General features: G+C 39.7%; 1 protein-coding gene across 1 annotated transcript in view; it reads right to left on the reverse strand.

Moving 5' to 3' along the window:
* Positions 1-22,733, reverse strand: part of ACOT12 (acyl-CoA thioesterase 12) — a 44,336-nt gene extending 21,603 nt beyond the window's left edge. Inside the window, exons 1-5 of the mRNA XM_044916830.1 lie at positions 22,468-22,733; positions 15,373-15,442; positions 9,654-9,714; positions 7,421-7,522; positions 1,625-1,757 (exon numbers count right to left, since the gene is read on the reverse strand). Coding sequence (XP_044772765.1) covers positions 1,625-1,757; positions 7,421-7,522; positions 9,654-9,714; positions 15,373-15,442; positions 22,468-22,594 — 493 coding nt within the window. The 5' untranslated portion in view covers positions 22,595-22,733. The remainder of the gene's footprint in view (positions 1-1,624; positions 1,758-7,420; positions 7,523-9,653; positions 9,715-15,372; positions 15,443-22,467) is intronic.
* Between the last annotated feature and the right edge of the window lie 2,183 nt (positions 22,734-24,916).

Raw genomic sequence — 24,916 nt, forward strand, 5'->3', positions numbered from 1 at the left:
TAAATATAGTTTGGTACCGAGACCATCTTTACAAAAGGATGGACTCTTCTCAGCACAGTAATTTAATGATGATGTCTTCATTTCTTTAAAAGTAGCTTGGTAATTAATGGGCATTGTCTTTTAAAGTTCTACAAGAATAGAAGCCTTTGAAAAACTTTTTTTTTCCAACGCAAAGGGCATCTGTGAGGTGGTCCCAGGACCACGATGACGTCATGAAGAGCAAAATAAAACCCCTGCCGCCCTACAGATCACCCCTGCCTCTGCCTTTTCTCTCTCCTCTGGCATCTGTGTGTCCTCTTCTTCCTTCCTCTCTTTTAATATTCTCATTCTGATCCTTTCTCATCTCCTTTCCTTCTTCTTTTTTTTTTTTTTTTTACAGATTTATCCCATTCCTATTTTATTTAAATTCAATTATCCAACATATAAGGCATCATTGGTTTTTGATGTAATGTTCAATGATTCATTATCTGTGTATAACACCCAGTGCTCATCACATCATGTGCCCTCCTTAATGCCCATCCACCCTGTTACAACCACCCCGTTACCCCCCCCCACCTCCCTTTCCACAGCCCTCAGTTTGTTTCCCAAAGTCAAGAGTCTCTCATGATTTGTCTCTCTCTCTGATTTCTTCCCATTCAGTTTTCCCTCCCTGTCCCTATGATCCTGTGCTATTCCTTATATTCCACATATTAGTGAAACCATATAATTGTCTTTTTCTGCTTGACTTATTTCACTTAGCATAATCTGCTCCAGTTCCATCCATGTTGATGTAAATGGTAGGTATTCATCCTTTCCTTCCTCTTCTACATGTGTCTGCTTTCGGAGCTCAGGAGGGAGTTGGACCTTCTATGAACTTCCTGGCCCCTCTGGCAGTGGTGAGCAGAGGGACTTGAGCTGGACCACTCCACTTCCAACCTCACCACTTTGCTCTCCCCAGTAGGTCATCTCCCCTGGGGCTGCAGGAGATGGGGTCAGAAGAAAAGGAAGGGCAGGGGAGGGGCAAGGCAGCCCTCTTTTCCCTGCCATTCTGGCCCCATGAGGCCTCAAAGAGCCTGGGAGATCACAGCCAGAGAACTAAGACACTCTGGCTCATCAAACCCAGTGTTACTGGGGAAGAGCCAGGAAACAGGAATAGAATCTTAGTGCTTCGGTTCATAGCAAGAATAGAATCAAAGTGCGTCCTGTGATCTTTAGCAAGGGTCTTCCCTGCTCAGGTTCAGTTTCCTCCTTTGTTGATATTATAATCAGCTCATATGAAGTAATGAATGAGAGACTGCTTAGTAAACTGTGAAGCACCAGATGGATATATTGCGTTGTCATTCCTTTATTCGTTGATCACTACTGAGCGCATTCTTACCGATAAGGACTGCCTGGTCCCTGTCACCCTTCTTTCCTGTCTCTTCCCATGGAGAAGCATCAATTTAAAGAGGTCTTCGGTGTCAGCAGTTATATTTTGAAGTGGCCAGGCCCTTCCTTCTCCAGCCACTAGGTTTGTTGGGGAAGATACCTAGCATCGCCAGGGCCAAATTGTAATAATAAGGTGAAAAGAAGTGTGCTCTTAAGAAAAGACCCTTTCACTTGTCACAGTCATATAATTAAAGTTCCTATAAGTAGAGTTACTGACCGTCAAACTTGTTTTCCTTCATCAAGTTTTTAAAGGTATCCTCATGATGTAATCGAACTTTCCTTCTCTCAGAAGCCAGATTATGTTCCACATGATCTTGCTCAGTTAGAAGTGTGACTGGTTTTAAATGAATCTAGAGAAAGAAAAACATTGCCTTGTTAAATTATAAGAGCACAACACGAATTTTGTAAAACTAATGATATGTTACATTGTTTTCTAACTCAAAATAAATAGAGCATTTCTGGGTCTTTTTACACATATTATTTGACTAAATTTCTTTCTTACAATATTTTTATTTTTTTTAAAGATTTTATTTATTTATTTGACAGAGAGAGACACAGCGAGAGAGGGAACACAAGCAGGGGGAGTTGGAGAGGGAGAAGCAGACTCCCTGCTGAGCAGGGAGCCTGATGCGGGGCTGGATCCCAGGACCCTGGGATCATGACCTGAGCCGAAGGCAGACGCTCAACGACTGAGCCACCCAGGCGCCCCTCTTACAATATTTTTAAACTAAAAAAATCAATATAGGCTTAATTATTTCTTCATACAATAAGATATGTGCTTTAAAGAGTTTTCTAAATATTAATTTTCCCTGCTTTTTAAATTTTTCAACAGAGCTGCAAACTAAAAAAATTCTTCAAATTAATGAATGAGGAGGGGGACTTTAAGTCCATTGAACTCTTACCAAGAAATGTCTTCTACTTCTTGCAAAATTAAGATCTCAAAGGGAGGGAATAAAGATGTTCTAGAGAAAGCTGTCAAGTACTGAGAGTTATTTCTAATTTGGAAATTTCATCACATGGTGAAAACATTATCTAATAAGCAAACTAAAAGAATCAAAAGGTCAGAACAAAGCTTTGACCTCCAGAAACCTAAAAATATGATGCAACAGAACCAAGGGCTCAAGCTCTGCCATAAATGCCTGTCTCTTGACCTGTGTGCATAAGGAAGTCACCTTGAGACTGGATGGGGATAATTCCATGCTCATTTCCAGGATACCTGAGGGCTGGCACTGACCCTTAGCCAAGAAGACGAAGCAGCTAGTGGTTCATAATATGCTGCTTTGAAGTCTAAAACTCCTGTACACTGCCTTGTCTAATTTGTTTAGGAATATATAGACTTGATAACTTATACTGGTTTAACTCCACAGCCTTGTTTTAGTTGTGTGACCACTGGGGTATAAAAGTCCACCTGGTAAACTTTTGTCTTGGGATGCCCGGGTGGCTCAGTTGGTTAAGCGTCTGCCTTAGGCTCAGGTCATGATCCCAGGGTCCTGGGATCGAGTCCCGCATCAGGCTCCCAGCTCAGTGGGGAGCCTGCTGCTCCCCTTGCTTGTGCGCTCATGTGCGCACTCTCTCTCCCTCTCTCTCTGACAAATAAATAAAATCTTAAAAAAAAAAACAACCTTGTGTCTTGGCTCTCCAATCTACAGATGAAGCATATTTTGTATATCTGAAAAGGACCCTGAGAGTGAAAAACTGAGAGCTTTTCTGCTAAGGTCAGGAACAAGACACGGCTGTCCACCTTCACCACTTTTATTCAACATAGTACTGCAAGTCCTAGCCACAGCAATTAGACAACAAAAGGAAAAAAGGGGAATCTGAATTGGTAAGGAAGAAGTAAAATTTTCACTATTTGAAGATGACATGATATAGAAAACCCTAACTCCACCAAAGAAGAAGTGATAAATAAATTTAATACAGTCACAGAATACAAAATCAATGTACAGAAATCTGTTCCATTCCTATACACTAATAATGAAGCAGCAGAGAATGAAATTAAGAAAATAATCCTATTTACAAATGCACTAAAAACAATAAAATATCTGTGAATAAACCTGACCAAAGACATGAAAGATCTGTACTCTGAAAACTATAAAACACTGATAAAAGAAATTCAAGACAATACAAAGAAATGGAAAGACATTCCATGCTCATGGATTGGAAGAACAAATATTGTTAAAATGTCAATACACCCAAAGCAATCTACATATTTAATGTAATCCCTATCAAAATACCAACAGCATTTTCACAGAGCTAGAACAAATAATCCTTAAATTTATATGGAACCACAAAAGACCTCGAATAGCCAAAACAATCTTGAAAAAGAAAAACAAGGGGCACCTGGGTGGCTCAGTCGTTAAGCATCTGCCTTCAGCTCAGGTAATGATCCCAGGGTCCTGGGATTGAGCCCCACATTGGGCTCCCTGCTCAGCGGGAAGCCTGCTTCTCCCTCTCCCACTCTCCTGCTTGTGTTCCCTCTCTAGCTGTCTCTCTCTCTCTGTCAAATAATAAAAAACAAAAACAAAAACAAAAACAAAACTTGAGGTGTCATGGGGCGCCTGGGTGGCTCAGTCGTTAAGCGTCTGCCTTCGGCTCAGGTCATGATCCCAGGGTCCTGGGATCGAGCCCCGCATCAGGCTCCCTGCTCTGCAGGAAACCTGCTTCTCCCTCTTCTACTCCCCCTGCTTGTGTTCCCTTTCTCGCTGTGTCTCTCTCTGTCAAATAAATAAATAAAATCTTTAAAAAAAAAAAAAACAAAAAACTTGAGGTGTCACAATTCTAGTTGGCAAGTTATATTACAAAGTGCTAGTAATTAAAACAGTATGGTACTGGCAAAAATAGACACATAGATCAATGGAATAGAACAGGAAACCCAGATATAAACCCACAATTACATGGTCAATTAATCTTTGACAAAGGAGGAATGAATATACAATAAGAAAAAGACAGTCTCTGCAACAAACAGTGATGGGAAAATTGGACAGTCACATGCAAAAAAATGAAATTGGACCCCTTTCTTTCATCATACAAAAAAATAAACTCAAAATGGGTTAAAGACCTAAATGTGAGACCTGAAACCATAAAAATCCTTGAAGAAAGCACAGGCAGTAATTCCTCTGACATTGGCTGTAGCAACATTTTTCTAGATATGTCTCCTGAGGCAAGGAAAATAAAAATAAAAATAAACTATTGGGAGTACAACAAAATAAAAAGTTTCTGAGGAGCAAAGAAAATAATTGACAAAACTAAAAGGCAACCTACTGAATGGGAGAAGATATTTGCAAATGACATATCTGATACAGGGTTAGTATCCAAAATATAGGAAGAACTGATACAACTCAACACCCAAAAACCAAATAATCCAAATTAAAAATGGACAGAAGACATGAACAGACATTGCTCCAAAGAAGACATCCAGATGGACAACAAACACATGAAAAGATGCTCAACATCACTAGCTATCAGAGAAATACAAATCAAAACTACAATGAGATATCACCTCACACCTGTCAGAATGGCTAAAATTCAACACCACAAGAAACAACAGGTATTGGTGAGGACGTGGAGAAAGGGGAACCCTCTTGCACTGTTGGTGGGAATGAAAACTGATGCAGCCACTCTGGAGAACAGTATGGAGGTTCCTCAGAAAGTTAAAGATAGAACTGCCCTATGATCCAGTAATAGCACTATGGGGTATTTATCCCCAAAATACAAAAAGACTAATTCAGAGGGATACATGTACCCCTATGTTTATAACAGTATTATCTACAATATCCAAACTATGAAAGCAGCCCAGGTGTCCACTGATAGATGAATGGGTAAAGAAGATGTGGATGTGGTATATACATATACAATGGAATATTGCCATTGAAGAATGAAATCTTGCCATTTGCTATTACAAGGATGAAGCAGAGAGTATAATGCTAAGCGAAACAAATCAGAGAAAGACAAATACCATATGATCTCACTCATATGTGGACTTGAAGAAACAAAAACAAATGAGAAAGGAAAAAAAAGAGAGAGAGACAAACCAAGAAACACTCTTAAATATGAATAACAAACTGATGGTTACCAGAGGGGAGGTGGGTAGGGGGATGGGTGAAATAGGGGATAGGGATTAAAGACAGCACTTATCATGATGAGAAAATAAAATAAAATAATAAAAAAAAAAAAAAGGAAAAAGACCCTAAGAACTATGCCTGGAAGCCCTGACCTTCTTTGATGTTTGCCTGTGCTTTCTTTCTCCTGCTATACCATTTCTTTTAGTTTTAGTGAAGCCCTGCACGAGCATCCCCTTCGGAGTTTTGTGAGTCCTTCGATGATCCAGTCTGTGCAACTGATGAACTAAGCCTAGTCACTGCCCATCTCATCCTGGAATAAACTCACTTTGGACAGAGATGCACATAGGCCTGCAGTTTTAGACCAAACCTCTGATTTTTCATGGCTTTCTTAGTGATGCACCACTGAACAAGAATGGTCTTAGCTGGAAAGTCTGGGAAAGGTGCTTTACGTAAAGGTTACCTGAGCCAACCTATTATGGCAGCACCGCAAGGCACCAACCTTCCAGAACCACTTTCAGAAAACAGTTCTTCAGGCTCAGCAGAGGCTGAACTGAAGTGTGACTATTATATTCTTAACCCATGAGTCCCTGAGGTCAGAATGAGAACATGGAACAGGACGGTGATGCAGACTCTTATTGGTCACTTGCACTCACCCCCATATTCCCTCATTCTCAAATGTTTGGAGATTTGGGGGCACTCCCAGAAAAACAGAATGGTTTGCAAGACCTATCTCAATGTCTTCGATTTTAATGAACATAGGATACCTGGGATGCTTTGTCAAAGTACAGATTCCAAGTTCCTATACTAGTTATTCTCATTCAGTAGGTCTGAGACACAGCCCAGAAAGCTGCATTTTATTTTATTTTCAGAAAGCTGCATTTTAAATAACAGCTGATATGAACTTCAGTTTGAAAAAGCAGGCCCTTGGGCAATGTGAATATGTCTTGTGGTGTGTCTAATATTGGACAGGGACTGGGAGAAGTGTCCTGGTGCATGAAAGTCTGCAGGGACACCTACCACCCAGCCATCAGGGCAGGCTAATTCAGACCCACCCATCTCTTTGCCTCCTGGCCCAAGTGAGGAGTAGCTTGTGAGTGCTGTTCTGCTGTCCCCTCTGTTGGGTACACAGAAAACATGGCTTTGTCCCAGCTCTAAAGTTGGAGGCAGTCTGAGGAAGAACGCTTTTGTAGAGTGAGAAGTACTCCTTGTCGCTTCAAAGTGGAACTAGGAAAAACCACTGTGCCCACCTCTGGAGTGATCCTTGCAGTGAAAGATTTAAATTCTAAATTAGATTATGACATTTAAAAACGCTTAGACTAAATGTGAACCCTCTCCTAGGTACCCTGACCCTGAAAAGGAAAACCAAGAAACGATAATAAGTAAACCCCCGGCAGACTAGAGACAAGCTGCTTTTGGCCAATGGTCATGCAAGCCCCCTGGGCACACACATCAGAACAACATATTTATTTTAAGGCTGTTTTTACTTCATATGCCTTGAAGCTTATTTCTAAACTTCACTAGTTTAGCCTCTTTGACATTCTTCCATCAGGTATAAACAAATGACTGGACCATAACATGCAACTGCTTACTAAGTTGCTCTTGCTTTAAAGGAAAAAAAAATTATTTTAACTCAATTTTGAGTTATATAACCACAAAAGAAAAGAACAAAACCAGTAAACACTATTTTTGAGAAACCGATAGACCCTTCAGATCATTTAAAACAGTATTTTTTTTCTATTTTCACCAACTGGCAACATCTCCCTTTCTCTAAGGTACATAACGCTGTATTACCACACAATGACAACTTTTACAGAAATAGGGGTGGATAACAAATCCTCGGAAAGCATATGTCACAGTAAGAAGAAAGGTCTTTTTTTCCATAATAATTCTGATGCCATCATTAACATGTCCCTGAATAACATGCTAGGTACTCCTTCACACAGAAAATTTACCTTTTCTTCTCCAACTGGTTTGGCTACAAATGTAGAGAAAGCCACACTAACAAGTTTCTCAATACCAGTGAACATGTCCTGTACTATGACCTTGATGCTGATCTAAAACGAAAAGAAAAATAAATCAGTAAACTTCCAGCCATCCAGATAACACACGAGATTGCAGCAATCAAGATTCAGTGATATACTTCATCATTCTTTTTTGAATAAAATCAGCATTTTATTACTTTTATTTATTTATTTTTAAGATTTTATTTATTTGACAGAGAGAGAGACAGCAAGAGAGGGAACACAAGCAGGGGGAGTGGGAGAGGAAGAAGCAGGCTCTCCACTGAGCAGGGAGCCTGATGTGGGCTCGATCCCAGGACCCTGGGATCGTGACCTGAGCCGAAGGCAGATGCTTAATGACTGAGTCACCCAGGGGCCCCTAAAATCAGCATTTTAATTTCTTTTTAAGCAACACTGTTTGTTCAGTGATGTTCCATAAAATTAAAAAATAACTTTTTTCTGGTTATAGAAAAATACGTATTTACCATGGAAAGTTTGGTAAATATAAAAATAGATAAAAATGGAACCTGATTATTCAGAGCAAATATTATTAGTAATTCTGCCACCCAGACTAATAATTACTAATGTTTAGGTAAATTTTCTTCCAGTTTTACGTGTGTGTTATGTAAAGACACACATAAAGTTATCATACTGTATTTATAGTTTTATATTATAATTTAAAAAACTGGCATTATTTGACAAGCATTTTCTAATCCCATTGTTACTAAACATGCTTTTGAAAACAAGATATTCATGAATGGCTTGTTGATCATTAGAGAGATGTACCACAACTCTTTAAAATCTTTAGTCTCTCAGTTTTATAATGAAATTAATGTGGACAAAATGGCATCGTGTTATCTATAGCTTTTTCCTTTGGAAATTTTAGCTTATCTCAGGGAATAGAAGGAAAAGGAGAAAGGAAAGGGAGCTGTTATCCATGTTTGGGCTGAATATAAAGAGCACTAGCCCTCAGGAGAGAGGCCAAGCCCAGTGGGGAGCCCACAGCTGAGAGAGCATCATCACAACTGCTGCTGAGAGATCTGGTTTTTAACACAAACATTTCTCTTGTGATTGCAAGTGTTCTGTATTCTGTTCATATGGATACTGGGGTAAAGCCATCACCATACATGTGGTTATTGCCAAACAGTTTTATTGAATCAGAATATGGGTTGAATTGTGTCCCCCACCAAATCCAGTATGTTACAATGTGACCTGACTTTGGAAATGGGGTGGTTCAGATGTAATTGGTTAAGATGAGGTCACACCAGAGTAGGGTGCGCTCCTAATCCAATGTGCCTGATGTCTTTCTAAAAAGGGGGAATTTGGACACAGACACACACACTGTAAGAACACCCCGTGAAGATGAAGGCAGAGATGGGGGTGATGCAGAAGCCAAGGACATCAAAGACTGCCAGCAAATCACCAGAAGCCAGAAGAGAGCATTGGGGCACATTCTCTTGCATAGTCCTCAGAAAGAGTCAACCTTACTGACACCTTGGTTTAGGACTTCTAGCTTCTAGAGCTGTGACACAATACATTTCTGTTGGTTAAGCCACCTAGTCTGCAGGACTCTGTTACGGGAGCCCTAACAAACAAATGTAAGTCCCATCCTGTCTTTTGTGTCCAGAGATCAAAGGGACTGGTACTAACCAACCTAGAAGTTGCAATATAGGATCCAGTAACTCCTTTCCTGCTAGTTTCACCTGGACAGCGATTTCAAAAGCCTCTGAAAATGTTGCTTTCACAACCATGGTAAAGAAAATAAAACCAAGTGGATGTAGAAGAAAGGAGGACGTCTTCTCCCTTCAGTTACTCTGCCTTGCAAAAACTAGCTAATGATGGGGCTAGTTTCCAGTAGAAGGTGAAGAGATGGAGCACAAGTAGAGTCAGAATAATTAGGAAATAAAACCCATACTTTGCAAAGAACCAAGAGAGTACCCTTCTCCCTTGTATGTTTACTGTCTGTGTATCCTTCTCTGTTAAAATAGTACATTGCATCACATTTCATTTTAGTAGCAGAGTTGACTGGGAAACACAAGGCCCTTATTATTTACCTGTGAGCCTGACCACAGATTCCAGGGCCTTGTGAAATTCAGAATCTCATGAGCTCCAAATTATTCCAGAACTCCTCTTCTGCTCTCTGAAGAGATGGGCACCAATAGTCAGAAGAAAAGGGGTCACTTACCTCCATGCTTGTGCTGAATGCTCTGGTAACTTTTGCTTTGATGGTTATAACTTGTCCAATTCTAGTTAAAAAGAGAGGGAGGGACTTTAGTAATCCTAGCACATCTCATTTCAGACTTAAAGATTCACTTAAATGCACATGCCATGGAGCAGTCCCCGTGTATCATGCTGATAATGTTCATACATGAAACCTTGGGTTAATGATAACAGAAAAAGACAGCTGTAAAAACAGATGCCAAGCACTGTAAGCCACATGTAGGTTAGCTAACTTCTATTCAAACAGAAAAGGGCCTTTGCAAAGATGGTGTGCAAAATGACTTCCAAAATCTGCAACAGATACTTTGATTATATCACAGCTGTTTCCTTAAGAGAAGATAAAACAAACACACAAGCCAAACCATAGAACTGACATTTATTTTTAAATGTCTGTTCACAAATAAATGGATACAAACTAGCGAGCGAGCAAACTGATAAACTTCACCAGGTTTACATGGACTCTCAGGACGGCTGGGGGACCCATTCACTCTTCACGATTACAGGAATCCTGGTCATACAATCTGAAAGTGTTCCAGACCTTTTGTGTTCAGGACCCCCAGTTACCTTCTGTCCCTTTACTTTACCTTAAGGGTCTACCCAATGTAAGCCTCCTCAATTTTTCTCCCTTACTTTCAAAGTTAAACTACACTCCCTTTTCTTCGCCTTACTCTTCTGTTTCGGAGGAAGAAGACAGGTCTCTTCCAGACCTTTTTCTGTACCTGTGCCCTTAACCCACCTCCTCATTACCTTTCTTCCCTACTGAGGCCTGCTTAGCTCTTTCCTCTTTTGTACCCTCAATCTCTGCCCCTTCCCTGACTTCTTATCAGTCTACGAAAATGCTCAAGACTTCTTCTTTCTAAAGATTTTTCTCTCAAGCCTATTCTTTCTTAAAATTTTTTCTCTTCTCCTCCATATTCAAACTCCCTAAAATATTTCTTTTTTTTTTCCTAACTCATGCATTTAGGAAATGTTTACTGAGTTACAACTAGTCCTGGCATTAAGCTAAGACCTCAGGAATACAGTGCTGAACAAAATAAGGTTTGCTAACTGCAAGGGAACCAGTCTTCACTTGGGACACCAGTATGTAGACAGATGAAGGGCAGTGCTATGAAATTTTTCAAGAAAGAAAGGATTGAGTATTACAAAAGCACCTATAAGAAGAGGCTAATTCAGAAAGTTGGGAAAGGAGTCACAGAAGAGGTGACATTGAGATGGCTCTTCAAAGATGAGGATTTTGCCAGGGGCCTAAGTTCAAGGGCTTCATTTCCCATTCACTTCTCAACCTCTCAAATATGGCTACTGCCTCCACATCTCACTTCTGATTCCTCCACAGTCACTTCCTAACAGCTAAATCCAACACCTCATCTCATTTAATGTCTTTCTTCAGGAGGCTTTCACTTCCCTTGGATTCCAAAACAGCATCCTCTCTTCTATCTCAGTTTCCTTCACTGATTTTTGTTCCTTAATCCATCCCTTCAGTGTAGACATCGCCTTAATTTCTGTCCTTTGTCCTATTCGCTTCCCACTTCACCCTCTTCCTAGAAGACCTTGTTCTTGTCCATGATCCTGTCATCTTTATAGAAATGATTACAAACCTACATTTTAACCTGGACCTCATTCTTGAAACTCAGAGCCATATTTCCAAATTTCTCTCAACAGATTCAACTAATAGTCATGGAGGCTCTACTAAGGCTCAGTGTTAGCTATCTTCACACACATCACCCAGTTTATCTTAATCTCCACATCCAGCACATGTAAACCCAAATCAATTTTCTTTCTTCCTTGTAAACTTCCTAGCTCTGTTTGGTAAAGTTTCTAGGAGAGATTCACAGTAATCCTGCCAGGCAGAGTTAGAGTACCTCTTCAAAACTATAGTAGTATTTGTACTCATCAACTATAAAAATCTTATGCCTCTCTGTCAGTCAGACCTGAGCGGGGGGAAAGCACAGGCCACTTTGTCTCTTCTCAGAACCGTGTCCTGCCTTTAGAAGTAGGGGAATTCCAGGGGCACCTGGGTGGCTCAGTCAGTTGAGTGTCTGACTCTTGGTTTCAGCTCAGGTCATGATCTCAGGGTTGTGGTGTCGAACCCTGTGTCGAGCCCCATGTTGAGCCCCGTATTGAGCCCCACACTCAGTGGGGAGTCTGCTTGGGATTTTCTCTCTCCCTCTCCCTCTGCCCCTCCCCCGTGTGTGTTCACGGACACTCTCTAAATAAATAAATAAATCTTTTTTAAAAAATAAAAATAGGGGCGCCTGGGTGGCTCAGCCGTTAAGCGTCTGCCTTCGGCTCGGGTCATGATCCCAGGGTCCTGGGATCTAGCCCCGCATCGGGCTCCCTGCTCTGTGGGAAGCCTGCTTCTCCCTCTCCCACTCCCTCTGCTTGTGTTCCCTCTCTCGCTGTGTCTCTCTCTGTCAAATAAATCAAATCAAATCAATCAATCAATCAATCAATCAATCAATAAATAAATAAGAGCAGGGGAATTCCAAAGAACCTGGTTGTCCACCAAACCAGACTCTCAACACTGAATGTCAAATGAGTGGAATGACCAGAATTTCAACTAAATAAAACCTGCTTCATAGCATGGCATTCAAGGTCTTCTGTTACGTGGCCCCAGTCTACAGCTGGGGCATCACCTCTTTGCAGATCAGGCTCTTCCTGAGCACTTTCTGCTCCTTCTTACACTCGTGCTTAGATTTGTACACATGCCTCATTAGGTGAAGTCCTTTTCCTATTCACCAGATGAAAATCTATACCTCATTTGAGGCACACATTAAATGCTATCACTCTCATTGATTTTCCAGTCAAAATGTACACCTTTTAAACTACCCCACAGAATGGAGTTTATCTTTCACCCTAGGCTTGCATCCTATCATGCTTTCTATTCTGATGATTATGTATTTGTCTGACTCTCACCAGACTCAGTGACCGCTACATTCCAAAATTGTGCCATAATCATTCATATATCCTACTGAGTCCAGAGCAGTACTTTTCGTATTGGCAATAAGTATTTGAGAATTTAAACAATATCCAATGTGGTTTATAACCAAATTATATGGCTTTCTATATGTAGCTTTCAATTTTCTCTTTTTGTGGTTCAGGTCCCATGTAAAAAATACAAGCAGGTCCGTTTCCATGTTAGTGGCCACAAATCCTTTCTGATAACACAAACACAAAATGGTGCAAAATGGAGCAAAATGGCAACCCACATTTCACTGATGAGGTTACTAGTTAAGTCTAATTTACAGAATTTAAGTTTGAAAACTATATAATAGATATTTTATTACAACACACTGTTGCCACTCCTAAATTTAATAATGGTGCTTCTTTGTAGTCCTAAATAAGTTTGGATTTGTAGTAATTTGTAATTTTGCTGAGATACAAACACATGTCAATTTTTTTCTACTTAAGGGAAAATCACATAGCTAGTATGCGAGCTTAGTCCTTGGACCTTTATCTGCATCCACAAGACTCTAGAATGTCCAGAGCTCTTTCCGTAACACTCCAGCTGCCTAGGAGAACCACCATTGGGAAGTGTTCAGTAAAAGTTGCTGGTCACAAACACAGAAGCAGTGGGTCCGGGAAAGCACTGGATTAAGGGTAAGAAGATCCAGGCTCAAAGCACCCTCTGTCCCCGGGTTTGCTCAGGGCATCAGGCCTCAGTTTCTCATGGATACAAAGAGAAGGCTGGGCTGAGCTATAAAGGTCTTATCATGTCTGTGATTTTAATTCCTGCCAAAAATTTCTTCTGTGTCAGTTTTGAAGTAATTTCTTCACGCATGTGGTTTTATTTAACTTAATTTTGTTTGTATCTAAATAAATAAATGTCAAATAGATAAATGTGAACAGTAAGGCTGGAGAAACAGACTGAGCATCTCACTGGACAGACTACTTAGGGCTTGAAAACCGTGGCAACTACCTCCATGGTCTTTGAGAACCATCCAAGACCAGAAACAGATGACCTTCTCTTTTCCTTTTCCTTGTTAAGTTATGTTCATGTCTTCAAGGATCAAGATATTCAGGGAAAAACAAAAACAAAAAACGGAGATACAAACATAAAATCAAAGAAATTAAGTAAAACCATATAATCCCATTTATTACAGGTATTAGAATAAACCCTTTAAAAAACAAATAATTCTTAATTCTGTCCCCCGAAAAAAACCTAGAAATAATGACCAACCCTTTATAAATGAGTACATGATCTCTACTTACTATTTCTTTTGAAGAAATTTGTGACTAGGTTTTTGTAAGGAAATAAAAAAGATGAGTCCACTTTGTCATACCAGAAAGCAAAGGAGTTATTAAAGGCTTCTAACTTTGCGGTTATGACCAAAGAACTTAGGAACCAAATTGAAGAATCTCCCACTGCTCAAAGATGAGGCAGTTTGAGCACCCATAAGAATAACCACATCCAAATTGAAATGTATCAAATATGCTAAAGTCCACAGGCTTATAATGACACTAAATAAAGGAAAAGAATTAAGCCTGTCTTTCCTGGACAAACTTTACCTAAGGGTAACCAAGTAATTAATGAGATAAAGAGTCTCTCTATACAAATAATTCAAGAAAATAAATGAAGAAGAAATGATAGGATTGGCATATCACCATTTTACCAATATCTAATGAAATAATGCTTTAGGTAATGATCATCAGACATTATGTGCTCTTGATAAGAACTAGCTTTACCAAAATATCAAAACTTCATCAAATCAATTTTTAGATGTTGCTATCATTTTACAAGAAATACAAAGAATGGGTGAACTTCTAAAACAGGGATACAATGAGCAAATACAAAATGTCGTAAACTCTATAAGACAAATGACCAGGTTTCTTTAATAAATAAACGAAGAGAAAAGAAAGGAGAGAAAATTATATGTTAAAAGACTTATCAACCATATTGAATCCTGATTCAAGATACCAATTGTTTAATTAAAAAAACACATTTTTTGAGACCATTGGGAATAACGATTTGTTAATGGTGTTGTGATTATGTTATTATGTTTTCTAAAAGAGCCCTTATCATATAGAAATATATAATGAAATATTCACAGACGATGCCTGAGATTTCCTTCGAAATAATCCAGGTGTGTGGGGGAGTATGGACAGGTGCTGATAAAACAGGAGTGTCCATCAGTTGATCACTGTTGTAGTTAGGTGACAGTCCTTGGGGATATACTATACTAATCTCTCTACTTTTGTGTATGTTTGAAATCTTCGTTGATCTTGAAATTTTCTGCAATATGAGATGGTAAAGCACATACACACTCCCACACATAATATGTTTTTCATAATTTAACATCTGTAGTCAGATGAATTAATGTTTACCCAACAACCTAATGATGAAATTCACCATCATAGACCTACTTGTTATCATTAATTATTCTTCTAGTAGAGGAAGAAGCCATTAAGCAGCAGCTTTTAGAAATTCTGCTCTATCTCTACCAAAATGCATCTATTCTGAGAGCTGTGTCTCACAAAATCAGGACTATGAATTTACACTTAAAAGTCTTTACTAAAAGTAGATCCTGCAATTATTATTTTACTGATTTACATGAGGTCAATTGTTATTTATTTTATTAACAAATTGGATCACTGAGTCCAAATAAATAAGCAAAGGTGCCACAAATCTATGTTGTAAATGAGGCAATAAGCCCAGGAGAAACGTGTGGTAGAGTGATGCCACTTACCTAGCTGTCTCCTCAAATTGTATGTCATCCACTGAGGCTGTAACACAGGAAACCCCAGCATGTTTTTCAGCTTCAAAAAACAGGTAAAAATGTGCTACATTAATAGTTATGTCTAAATCTTTCAGCATAAGGAAAAGAAATAAAAAATTAAATGGACTTATTCTAGTAACTCATCCTCTGGTTCAGTAAAGTACCACTTTGCCCACACTTGTGGATGATCTGGATCAGTAACAGTTCTTTCGTTCTGTAAGTTGTATTTCTACTGCATGGAAATTACTGTACTTTCTTCTAAGTTTTAACTTACACTGTCTTTGATTTGAAATTCAATATCTAGTATACCTAGTTATTGAAATAGCAATTTTAGTAAGTTGGTACCAACTTTAAATATTTTGTCAGATACTACCCTCCTTTTGTTTTAAAAACAATGCATTAAAGCTGTGTCCATTATCCCACATAAACAGAAGCTACATATATTTAGACCAGTTAACATGTATAAACATTGAACAGTATGGAGACCCTGAGATCATACCCCAAATCAGAGAGCAACTTCTCTGGGTATCAGAGAAATACTCAGCACATACTAGGTATTTAGTCAATACTTATTGTTCATTATTACCAAATTCAGTATGTATTAATTATGTTGGAGAGGAGAGTATTAAAATAGTGTGGAAAGAGATTAAGGAAGAACCCTAGCTATTTCCATATTACATTTAATTGGTTGAGGGTTTTTTTATTATTGATTTTGTTTTATATAAAAATATCAGAACTTATTCTCTTTAGGAAAAATGTGGACATGCGCTTCTGCCAGAATCTGATTTTGATGAACAGTCAGTTAAAATCGAAATAGATTGCACTGGCTTTTTAGGAAATTTTAACCCCATTTTAATTTTGGAGACATCGCTCCTGCTGCCACATTATGGAAGAGATTGAATTACACTGACATTGTCTTCTTTGTGTGGAAACTTTAACTGCAATAATAATTGACAGTGCAAGGTAAAGAGAGGTGAGAAAATACTCCAGAGAGCAGGTATTTAGGACACTCTTCCCTATAATCTCATTTGTAGGAAATTGGACATTTTGGTTTTACCAATTGGAAATAATTAACTGTTCTTCCAAACATGCACATAATATAAACTGAGTTAGCAGAAAAGTAACCATAGGGGCACTGTGTGTGTGAGTAACGGAGAGGGGACGACTGGCTTCCCAGCTATTAAGTTCAGTGAGAGAAAGGGAATGTAAAAGGACCAGACTCTAGAAATACTCAAGTTGGGTTCAACTGAATTCAGTGTATCAAACACCTATTAAATTTCTACTGATTTCCAGACACTGAGCTAAGTCAGTCCTACCTCTTACCAAGTGTACTCGGTGGCAATTAGAGAGCTAGCCATAGTCGGTGCCCTTTTAGACCTTAAGATTTCCAGAGAACTACTGGATCCTTGCAAATATATGCTATAAAACATTGACTAAGGAGTACCTAATACACATTCATTCCACTTACCTGACATGAAGGAACAGGATGTGGAGTTTATTAAACTATTCTTGTTAATAAAGTGTTACCATGTGTGGCAACGTAAGTGACCAATTTTGAATGATTTAAATGATAACTAAAGTGCTAAAGCACACTCTGTGATGAGTGTGGAGCCCTCCACACTCATTTAGCCCCAAGGCTAAATTTTCATTTTATATATCAAGCATCTATTTTATATATATGTAAATATATATCATTTATGTCACATATATATAGCACTATATATAATTTATATGTCATATATATAATTTATATGCCATATATATAATATATAGCACTATACTAGATTGGGATCATGAACAAACATTATTATAATAGTAGTTACCATTTATTAAACACTTATTATTGACCAGGCACTGAGCTAAGTATTTATGCATGTCAATTACATGAGGTTGGTACAATTATTAGTTTAATTTTACAAATGAGGAAATTTAGGTTTAGAACGATGGACTCCATTGTTCTAAATAGTGATTTTGACTACAGAAGCAATAGGAACTCTCAGAAAAGAGCAGTCAAGGAACACTCTTTAGAGAAGTGCTTAGCTAAATATGGGCCTCAGAGGCTCAATAGCCATGGTTTAGACTATAGACTTTTAAGGGTCATAAATTAAAAAGAAAAAACAAAAATATGGGGACCCAACATAGGACCACAATTTGTACATGTGATTCTATGTGATTGTTTTATTTTGTTTACAATTGTGTCATGTATGAATTTAAAAGACCAGCTTGCTCTGATTCTTGATTTTGATTGTCTTTCATACAGTACACCAATAAAAGTGGAGAAACTCTAAAGCTATTACTGATTTCCTTGAGAAACTGAGAGAGGCTGGGAATAGTAGCAGACTAGCTAAGTGACTGTAATCCAGATATGAGATGATGATTGTTTAAAATGGTGGAATCTCCATTCATTCATTCCTTTAAATAATGTTGAATGAATTACCTGTGATATGCTAGCCTCTATGTAAGGGGCTGACAATATAAAGCAGCCATGCTCTCTGTTCTCACAGAGTCTAGTGGAGAAGCCAGGGATTAATAAAATGAATAATTAATAACAAAATGAGTTAAGTGCTCTGAAGAAAACATGATTGGATGGGAATCGTAACTGAGAAACCAGACCTAGGTGGGATGTCAGGGAAGATTTCCATGTGGGGGGGATGCTTCAGCAGAGATCTGAAGGATGATTAAGACTAAAATACATGTGTTGGGGAGGAAGAACAGAGAAAAGGTGAGCAAAATGAGCAGAGGGAAACAACAATTACAAAGATCCTGATCAAAGTCTTTGAGGATAAAATGCAGAAAGCAAGAGGGGTGCCTGGGTGGCTCAGTTGGTTAAGCGTCTGACTCTTGATTTCAACTCAGGTCATGATCTTTTTTTTTTTTTTTAAATGTTTTATTTATTCATGAGAGTCAGAGAGAGAGATAGAGAGAGGCAGCGGCAGAGGGAGAAGCAGGCTCCCCACTGAGCAGGGAGCCCGATGCGGGACTCGATCCCAGGACCCTGGGATCGTGACCTGAGCCGAAGGCAGAGGCTTAACCATCTGAGCCACCCAGGCGCCCAACTCAGGTCATGATCTTGGGCTCCACACTCATCACAGAGTCTGCTTGAGATTCTCTCTTTCCCTCTCCCTCTGTCCCTCTCCCCACTTGAGTGTGCACACATACACTCTCTCTCTAATAAATAATAAAATCTTTGGGAAAAAATGCAGAAAGCAAGGACAACTGGTAAGCTGAAGGGTTGGCTGAGAATGGACTATGCACAGGGCCTTGAATTTCTTGGTTAACAGTTTTATAATTATTATTAAAGATATTGTTCTACTGTCTTGCTATGATCTTCTTCAATCTGTAAATGTATGTCTTTCATCATATGTGGGAAAATTTTAGGTACTATTTCTTTAAATATTTGTTTTATGCTTCATACTTTTTCTCATCTCTTTTGGGGCTCCAATGACAAGTATGTTACACCTTTGGAAGTATTTTTTCAAATCTGTTCATTTTTGAACTTCATCTTTTCCCTTTTCTTCAGACTATATAATTTCTATTGTCCATTTTTATGTTTACTCACTCTTTGTCTCCTCCAGTCTGCTGTTAAGCCTAACCAGTGAATTTTTTTTATTTCAGATACTGTAATTTTCAGTTCGGGAATTTCCACTTGGTTCTTTTTTTGTGTTTCTATTTCTCTGCTGAAACTTACTATCTTTTCATTCTTTATGATCATAGTTTTTATTACATCCTCAAGCATAGTTATAATAGCTGCTACAGAATCCCAGAAGCTTAATTCTAGCACATGGGTCATCTAGGGATTGATCTCCATTATCTTTTCATTTAAGAATGCATCATATTTCCCTGTTTCTTTGTATATCAAGTAATTTCGGACTGTATTGTAGTCATTATGAGTGATACATCGTAGAAATTGTGGATTCTTAACATGTTCCTCTGAAGAGTAATATTTTGTTTTGTTTTTTTTTTCAAGTAAGCAGTTAACTAAGCTCAAACTATAAAACTCTTGTCTCCCTAGAGGTTGGGATAGCCCTTTTCAGTTCTTTTGGCATTATCTAGGAAGGTTGGAGTTTCTCCCATGCATACATGATTCAAGGTTCACCAGAGATTTGAGCAAAAAACATAGATTTTAGGGCACTGCCTCTCTGGTTCACTCCTTTCTTGAATTCTCCTCCTCACATTTCAGTAGCTGTGTTTTCCCCAAATCCTCTGGCACTTCAAATAAGCAAGTCTGTGGGTTTTCCATCAGAAATTTAGTTGGCAACAGAATGGAGTCTTTCTTCAGGCTTAAAGTCATTAAAAAATAAACAAAATGAAACAGAGAAAGTTAGCTAGTACCACTCTCTTCTTCTAAGTGTTGACTTCCAAATGTTCTAAATCAGCTTTTGTTCACTTGTCAGTTGCCGTGAGTAGCTTTTATTTAATGTTTTTTCCAGAGTTTATAGTTGTTATCTCTGTGACTTTTTGTTTTTTTAATTGGAGATACTAACCATGCTAGATACTTAAAGCCCTTGATAAGGAAGACAATGGGGGAAGATAAACAACCTATGATATGATCAGATTAGCACCTTCAAAAAATACTTCAGATGCAGGGTGGAGAAGAGACCAGAATGAATAGAGAAGATCAGTTTAGAAACCACTGTGGAAGTTCACATGAAGGATGATGGTAGCTTGGCCTAGGTGGTGGCAATGGAAGCACAGCAAAGTGGGTGGGTTTGAGTGATTCCTTTAAGGTAACACTGACAGGACCTGGTTCATGGGTTGAATATGTAGAGGGCGAAGCAAGGTAGAAAGAGGTATCAAGAATGGATGACCCCTAGATTTCTGATTTGCCCAACTGGATGGCTTGCATGCCATTCCTGAGAGAGTGAACCCGTGAAAAGATTCAGAAGTGAAACAGAGGGAAATGTGAGTTTGTGATATTTCAAAATAAGAAACGGATATGAAGGGTGGAGGACGCCTCAGATACAGCTGCAATCCTCTAGGCTTAAGGAACCAGAAAAATGGGGCTACTGACAGAAATGAGGTTTAATGCCAAAATGATAGTGAACATATTAAATCTTTTTTTAAATATTAATAAGATATTTTGGAATCTAGCAGTGTCTGGGAGTCACGGCTGTGCCTTGGGGGCTATGACTATATGATCATTATTTATCATAGTAAGTGGCTATAAAGAAGTGCTGGTCAATAAGGAACTCTGGCTGGGAAAATGCCAGGAAAAGCAGATTTTGTATTATCCTTATTATATAAAGTAAAGCACTATGGTGCAACATTTCTCTGCCACAGATTCTGTTAGACCTTCACTAAATAAAGTCCCCTGCTTATGTGGTGCTTCTCACCATGGAGTGTTTAACACAGGTATCTCCATGCATCCAAACAAACTGTATCTTAAAGGTTTCTTTAATGTTGTATTGTTAGTAATCTAACTATTCATCCAGAGTAATTGGTTATCAATTGAATCAGTCTATGGTCTGAGTTCCCCAAGAAATTTTTGTGACAGTTGCAGAAGGCCAACTGTTTATCCTTTACAGGACAGAGGCACAAAGTGAGGTAACTAAAAGTCACTTCAATATTCACATAATATATTCAGTTGCCTTGGCAATAGGAATCGTTATTATTAGCAACCTCAATGATTTTTACACTTGTTTCTCTTAGATGTGAATTAATTTTATATTCATGCCTCCATTATTTATGTTATTATAATCGACCTCAAATACTGATAAAAACTGTTAAGACAGAAACCAAACAGACCTATCAACAAACAGAAAACAAACAAGCAGATTGGCATAAATACATGACTAAATTTTGTGGGCGGTTAACACACAGGGGATTAGAAACCCTATTGATGTTCAGTGAGAAAAGCAAGGTTCTGTAAATCATCTGAGCTTTACTTTTGTCCTCTGTAAAATAAGAGTCCTAAGATACATGATCTTAAGCTCCTTCCAGCTTTAGTGTTTTATCCTAACATATTTTCCTTCAAAATGTACTTTTGCTGAGTCTGTTAAGTGCCATATGCAAAGCCTGACTTCATTTTAGAAATGAGATTCCAAGTTCTGGACCCATCCGTCACCAACCTACCCATCCATAAAAGCAAGAGGTTTTTATTTAGAGCTTACTAAGCACTGGAGAACTAGCTTTAGTTCACATGCTAATTACCCAGGCAAGAAATAAAGAGGTGAACAGATCAATACACAAAATAATTACAGATTGTGCTACGTGGTATGAAGGAAATAAAAAGGGCATTGTGATCAAACTGTTGAAAGGGTACAAACGTAAACAGGTGGCCAAGAAAGACTTCTCTGAGGAAAGGATATTTAAGCTGAGATATAATAACGGAAAGGGCCAAGAGAAGAGCCTAATGGTAAAATGAGAAGCAGGTGCAAAGGTCCTGAGAAGAGACTTAAATAAGGGTGTGGTAGCCACAGACTGAATGCAGGAGCAGGTATGAGAGGTGAGTAATCTCCTATCAAGCCAGACATTAAAGAGATGTGCAGAAATGTAAACCAATACCATGCCTCTAAGTATATTTTCTTATTGTTGAAAATATAGTTGTTTTTTTCAATAAAACTACATCATGGGTTTATTCTTGTTCTTTTTCAATGAATTAATTTTTAAAGATTTCGATTATAGTAAGCATCAAAAATAACCCGCATAAACAAAAGCTCTCGGGGTCCTCACTTAATGGAGTAAAGTAGTCCTAAGACTAAAACGTTTGAGAATCACTGGTCTATGTCATTCCCAGTGTTGGATGAACTATCTCAGTCCTTACGGTACCCAGCTGCACAGGGCTCACAACTGTAAATACGCTCTCCAGTCTTCGCTCTCCTCACCGATCCGGGGTCCAGCAACCGTGCGGGCTGAGGCTCCGAGCGTCAGTGGGTCGGCGCGCACCCGGGTCCTCGGGATCCCCCCTTGTCCCGACCCCCCATCCCCACACCGAAGCCCGCGCGCCACTTCCCAGACACCCCCTACCACCACACGCGCTCCGGACACCCCCGCCACCCGGGCCTTCCGGCCTCCCGCGCTCCCCCGCTAGCCCCCACAGCACCCCGCCCCGTCCCAGCCCCCTACCCGCCAGGCAGGCGGTGGCGTCGATCCACTTGAGCAGCTGCCCCGCGCTCAGCTCGCCGCGCAGGTTGGCGTGCGCGGGCTGGATGGCCTGGCTCATGCGCACCTCTCTGGGCGCAGGGCGCTCCATGGCTCGGCCCGCAGCGAAGCCCGGGGGCCGAGGGCGTCGGGCCGGGTCGGGCCGCGCTGAGCCCGCCCCCGCTCCGCAGGGCACCGGCGCCGCCCGCCCCCGCAGGCCCTGAAGCCGGCTCTCAGCTGGCCGCCAGGCCCCGCCAGTGCACAGGGAGGTGGGATTTGGGGTGCCAGGAATATCAGCCAAATCCGGGGCCGCCGAGGTTGGCAAAGCTGGGAACGGCTCGAGTTTCTTACCTGTGAGGGGAGGATAGCAGTACTTAGGTCAGAGGACTGTGGACAGAATTAAATGAGGTAATGTACGCATTACCTTATCCGCCTGGCTAGGCGGATACAGGTGTTTGCTAAGTAAGTAGTGAGGTTAACATCCGTCCGAAGAACCCGACAGGACTGATTAGTTAAATGCTATACAGACAGTGTGGACTTTGGCATTAGAAGCTGGCTTCCGAGTATTTGACTACCTTCCCCCCCCTGGCTGTTGACGGCCAGGTAGAGTGGGCACCTTCTCATTCTTAGGATGTTATCATAGCTCCCCAAAACCCTTTGTTATTGATCATTTTGTTATGAAATTACCCCCACTGCCAAACACACACACACACACACACACACAGTGTTGATGTTTGCAGGCACATCAGAGTCACTCAACGGAGAAAGGCAATCTTTTGGTTTTAATCTAGAGCATTCAAGACTAGAAACTGTCACCTCACTATTAATGATCCCAGCAAATCCCAAGACACTCTCATCTTTACAGAAGACAAAATCTAGAGTATTAAATGAGAATTTTCATTCTCAGCTGTTAACACACAAAGCTGTTACACTTACTAGAGTTGAAATCAGTGACTTTACAAAGCAGTTCTCATTAAGGAAATGGTGGCAGCAGAAAACCTCCAGCATGTGATACATTCCTAGTTCCTGTATTGTTAGGGCCGGCTGCACCTGGGAGAGCATTTACAGGTGAAGACATGGAAGCCGGCGGAGATGACGCAACGCGGCAGGCATGCAGCTGACGTCATAGGAGCAGCTAAGGAAGTAGGAGCATCTGGTTTGAACTCAGGGCTCCTGACTGTCCAGAGTAGCTTACCACAAAACCTAACCGACTCCAGCAAATTGGTGATGCTTTCTCATCCTTCTGCAGCCTGCCAAACCCCAGCCTAGAGATATCAGATTGGAGAGTCTGGTCATTTTGCTTCTCCTTTTAAAGATCTTATGAAAGAGAAGAACGAATGCAACATAGGCTTAACAACTTTTAGGATCCTTTGTGGGTAGGTTTTGGTCCCATACAAGCATAAATAAAATGCTTAGGCAAGCATTAAGTTTGGTTTTTATAAAAAGCATAAAAATGACTTTTTAAAACAAAGTAAAACTCATGCCTCCCAGACGGTCCTCATATGCAAGTATATCCTTATTTCAGTAATAGTGTTACTACTCATACCACCCCTCTTTAGAAAACGCCTCTGGAGTTCTTAATACCATTTTAGCAGATTTGATTATTGTTCAGCACATATTCATTCCATCCACTGATAACTTCATGGGAGGCACATATTAATGTCGGGCTAGGCCACATGACTTGCTTTGGAATGGAACATGGGGAGGTAAGAGTGTATCAATTCCAAGCCTAGCCCTTCGAAGCAGCACGTGTTCTTATTCTTGGGACTACGTGACCTCTGCCATGGGAAGATGATAGGCCTGAGGAGCTTTCGCCAGCAGCATCTGGGTGCTATGCTGAATTCACCTATTGCAGAGCCACCCAGCCAACCTGCAGACTTGCAGCTGGAAGCTAAGCCACCCAGCAGGCATGCAGACTCATATATGGGACATAACTACTTGTTGTATGCCCTGTGATTTGGAGATTATATGTTACACAGCAATAACTGATGGTTACATAATAAATTTCATTTATTAATATTTTAGAAAATTTATTAAGTTACCAGAAATAAGGTTTGCATTATGTTGGTTTTCTCATTTTGGATAAAAAAATGGCGACTAAAATGGGAATATTACGTATATACTCATTAACTTGGTTTCTTGTAAATTAGAGGAATTTCAAAATATTTTAAGCATAGGTGTGAGAAGGTAGCTTTTCAGAGTGACTATCCGGAAGGGGACAGCTTATATTTGCATATGTATGTGTAGGGATGTTTGATCCAAAAGCAGACAAGTTCACAAACTCACTATTGTGTTTTCTTATGTGTATTATCTCCTATTTAGATGTCTTTGATTATGGTTTCATATCTTTTGTTGGTTTCTTACTGATTTTCGTTTTCAGCCTCTGTCTGAAACTACTGTTCTTATGTTTTTGTGAATGGTCTCTTTTTCTCCC

This window comes from Neomonachus schauinslandi, chromosome 7 (assembly GCF_002201575.2).
Source record: "Neomonachus schauinslandi chromosome 7, ASM220157v2, whole genome shotgun sequence".
Taxonomy (NCBI): Eukaryota; Metazoa; Chordata; class Mammalia; order Carnivora; family Phocidae; genus Neomonachus; species Neomonachus schauinslandi.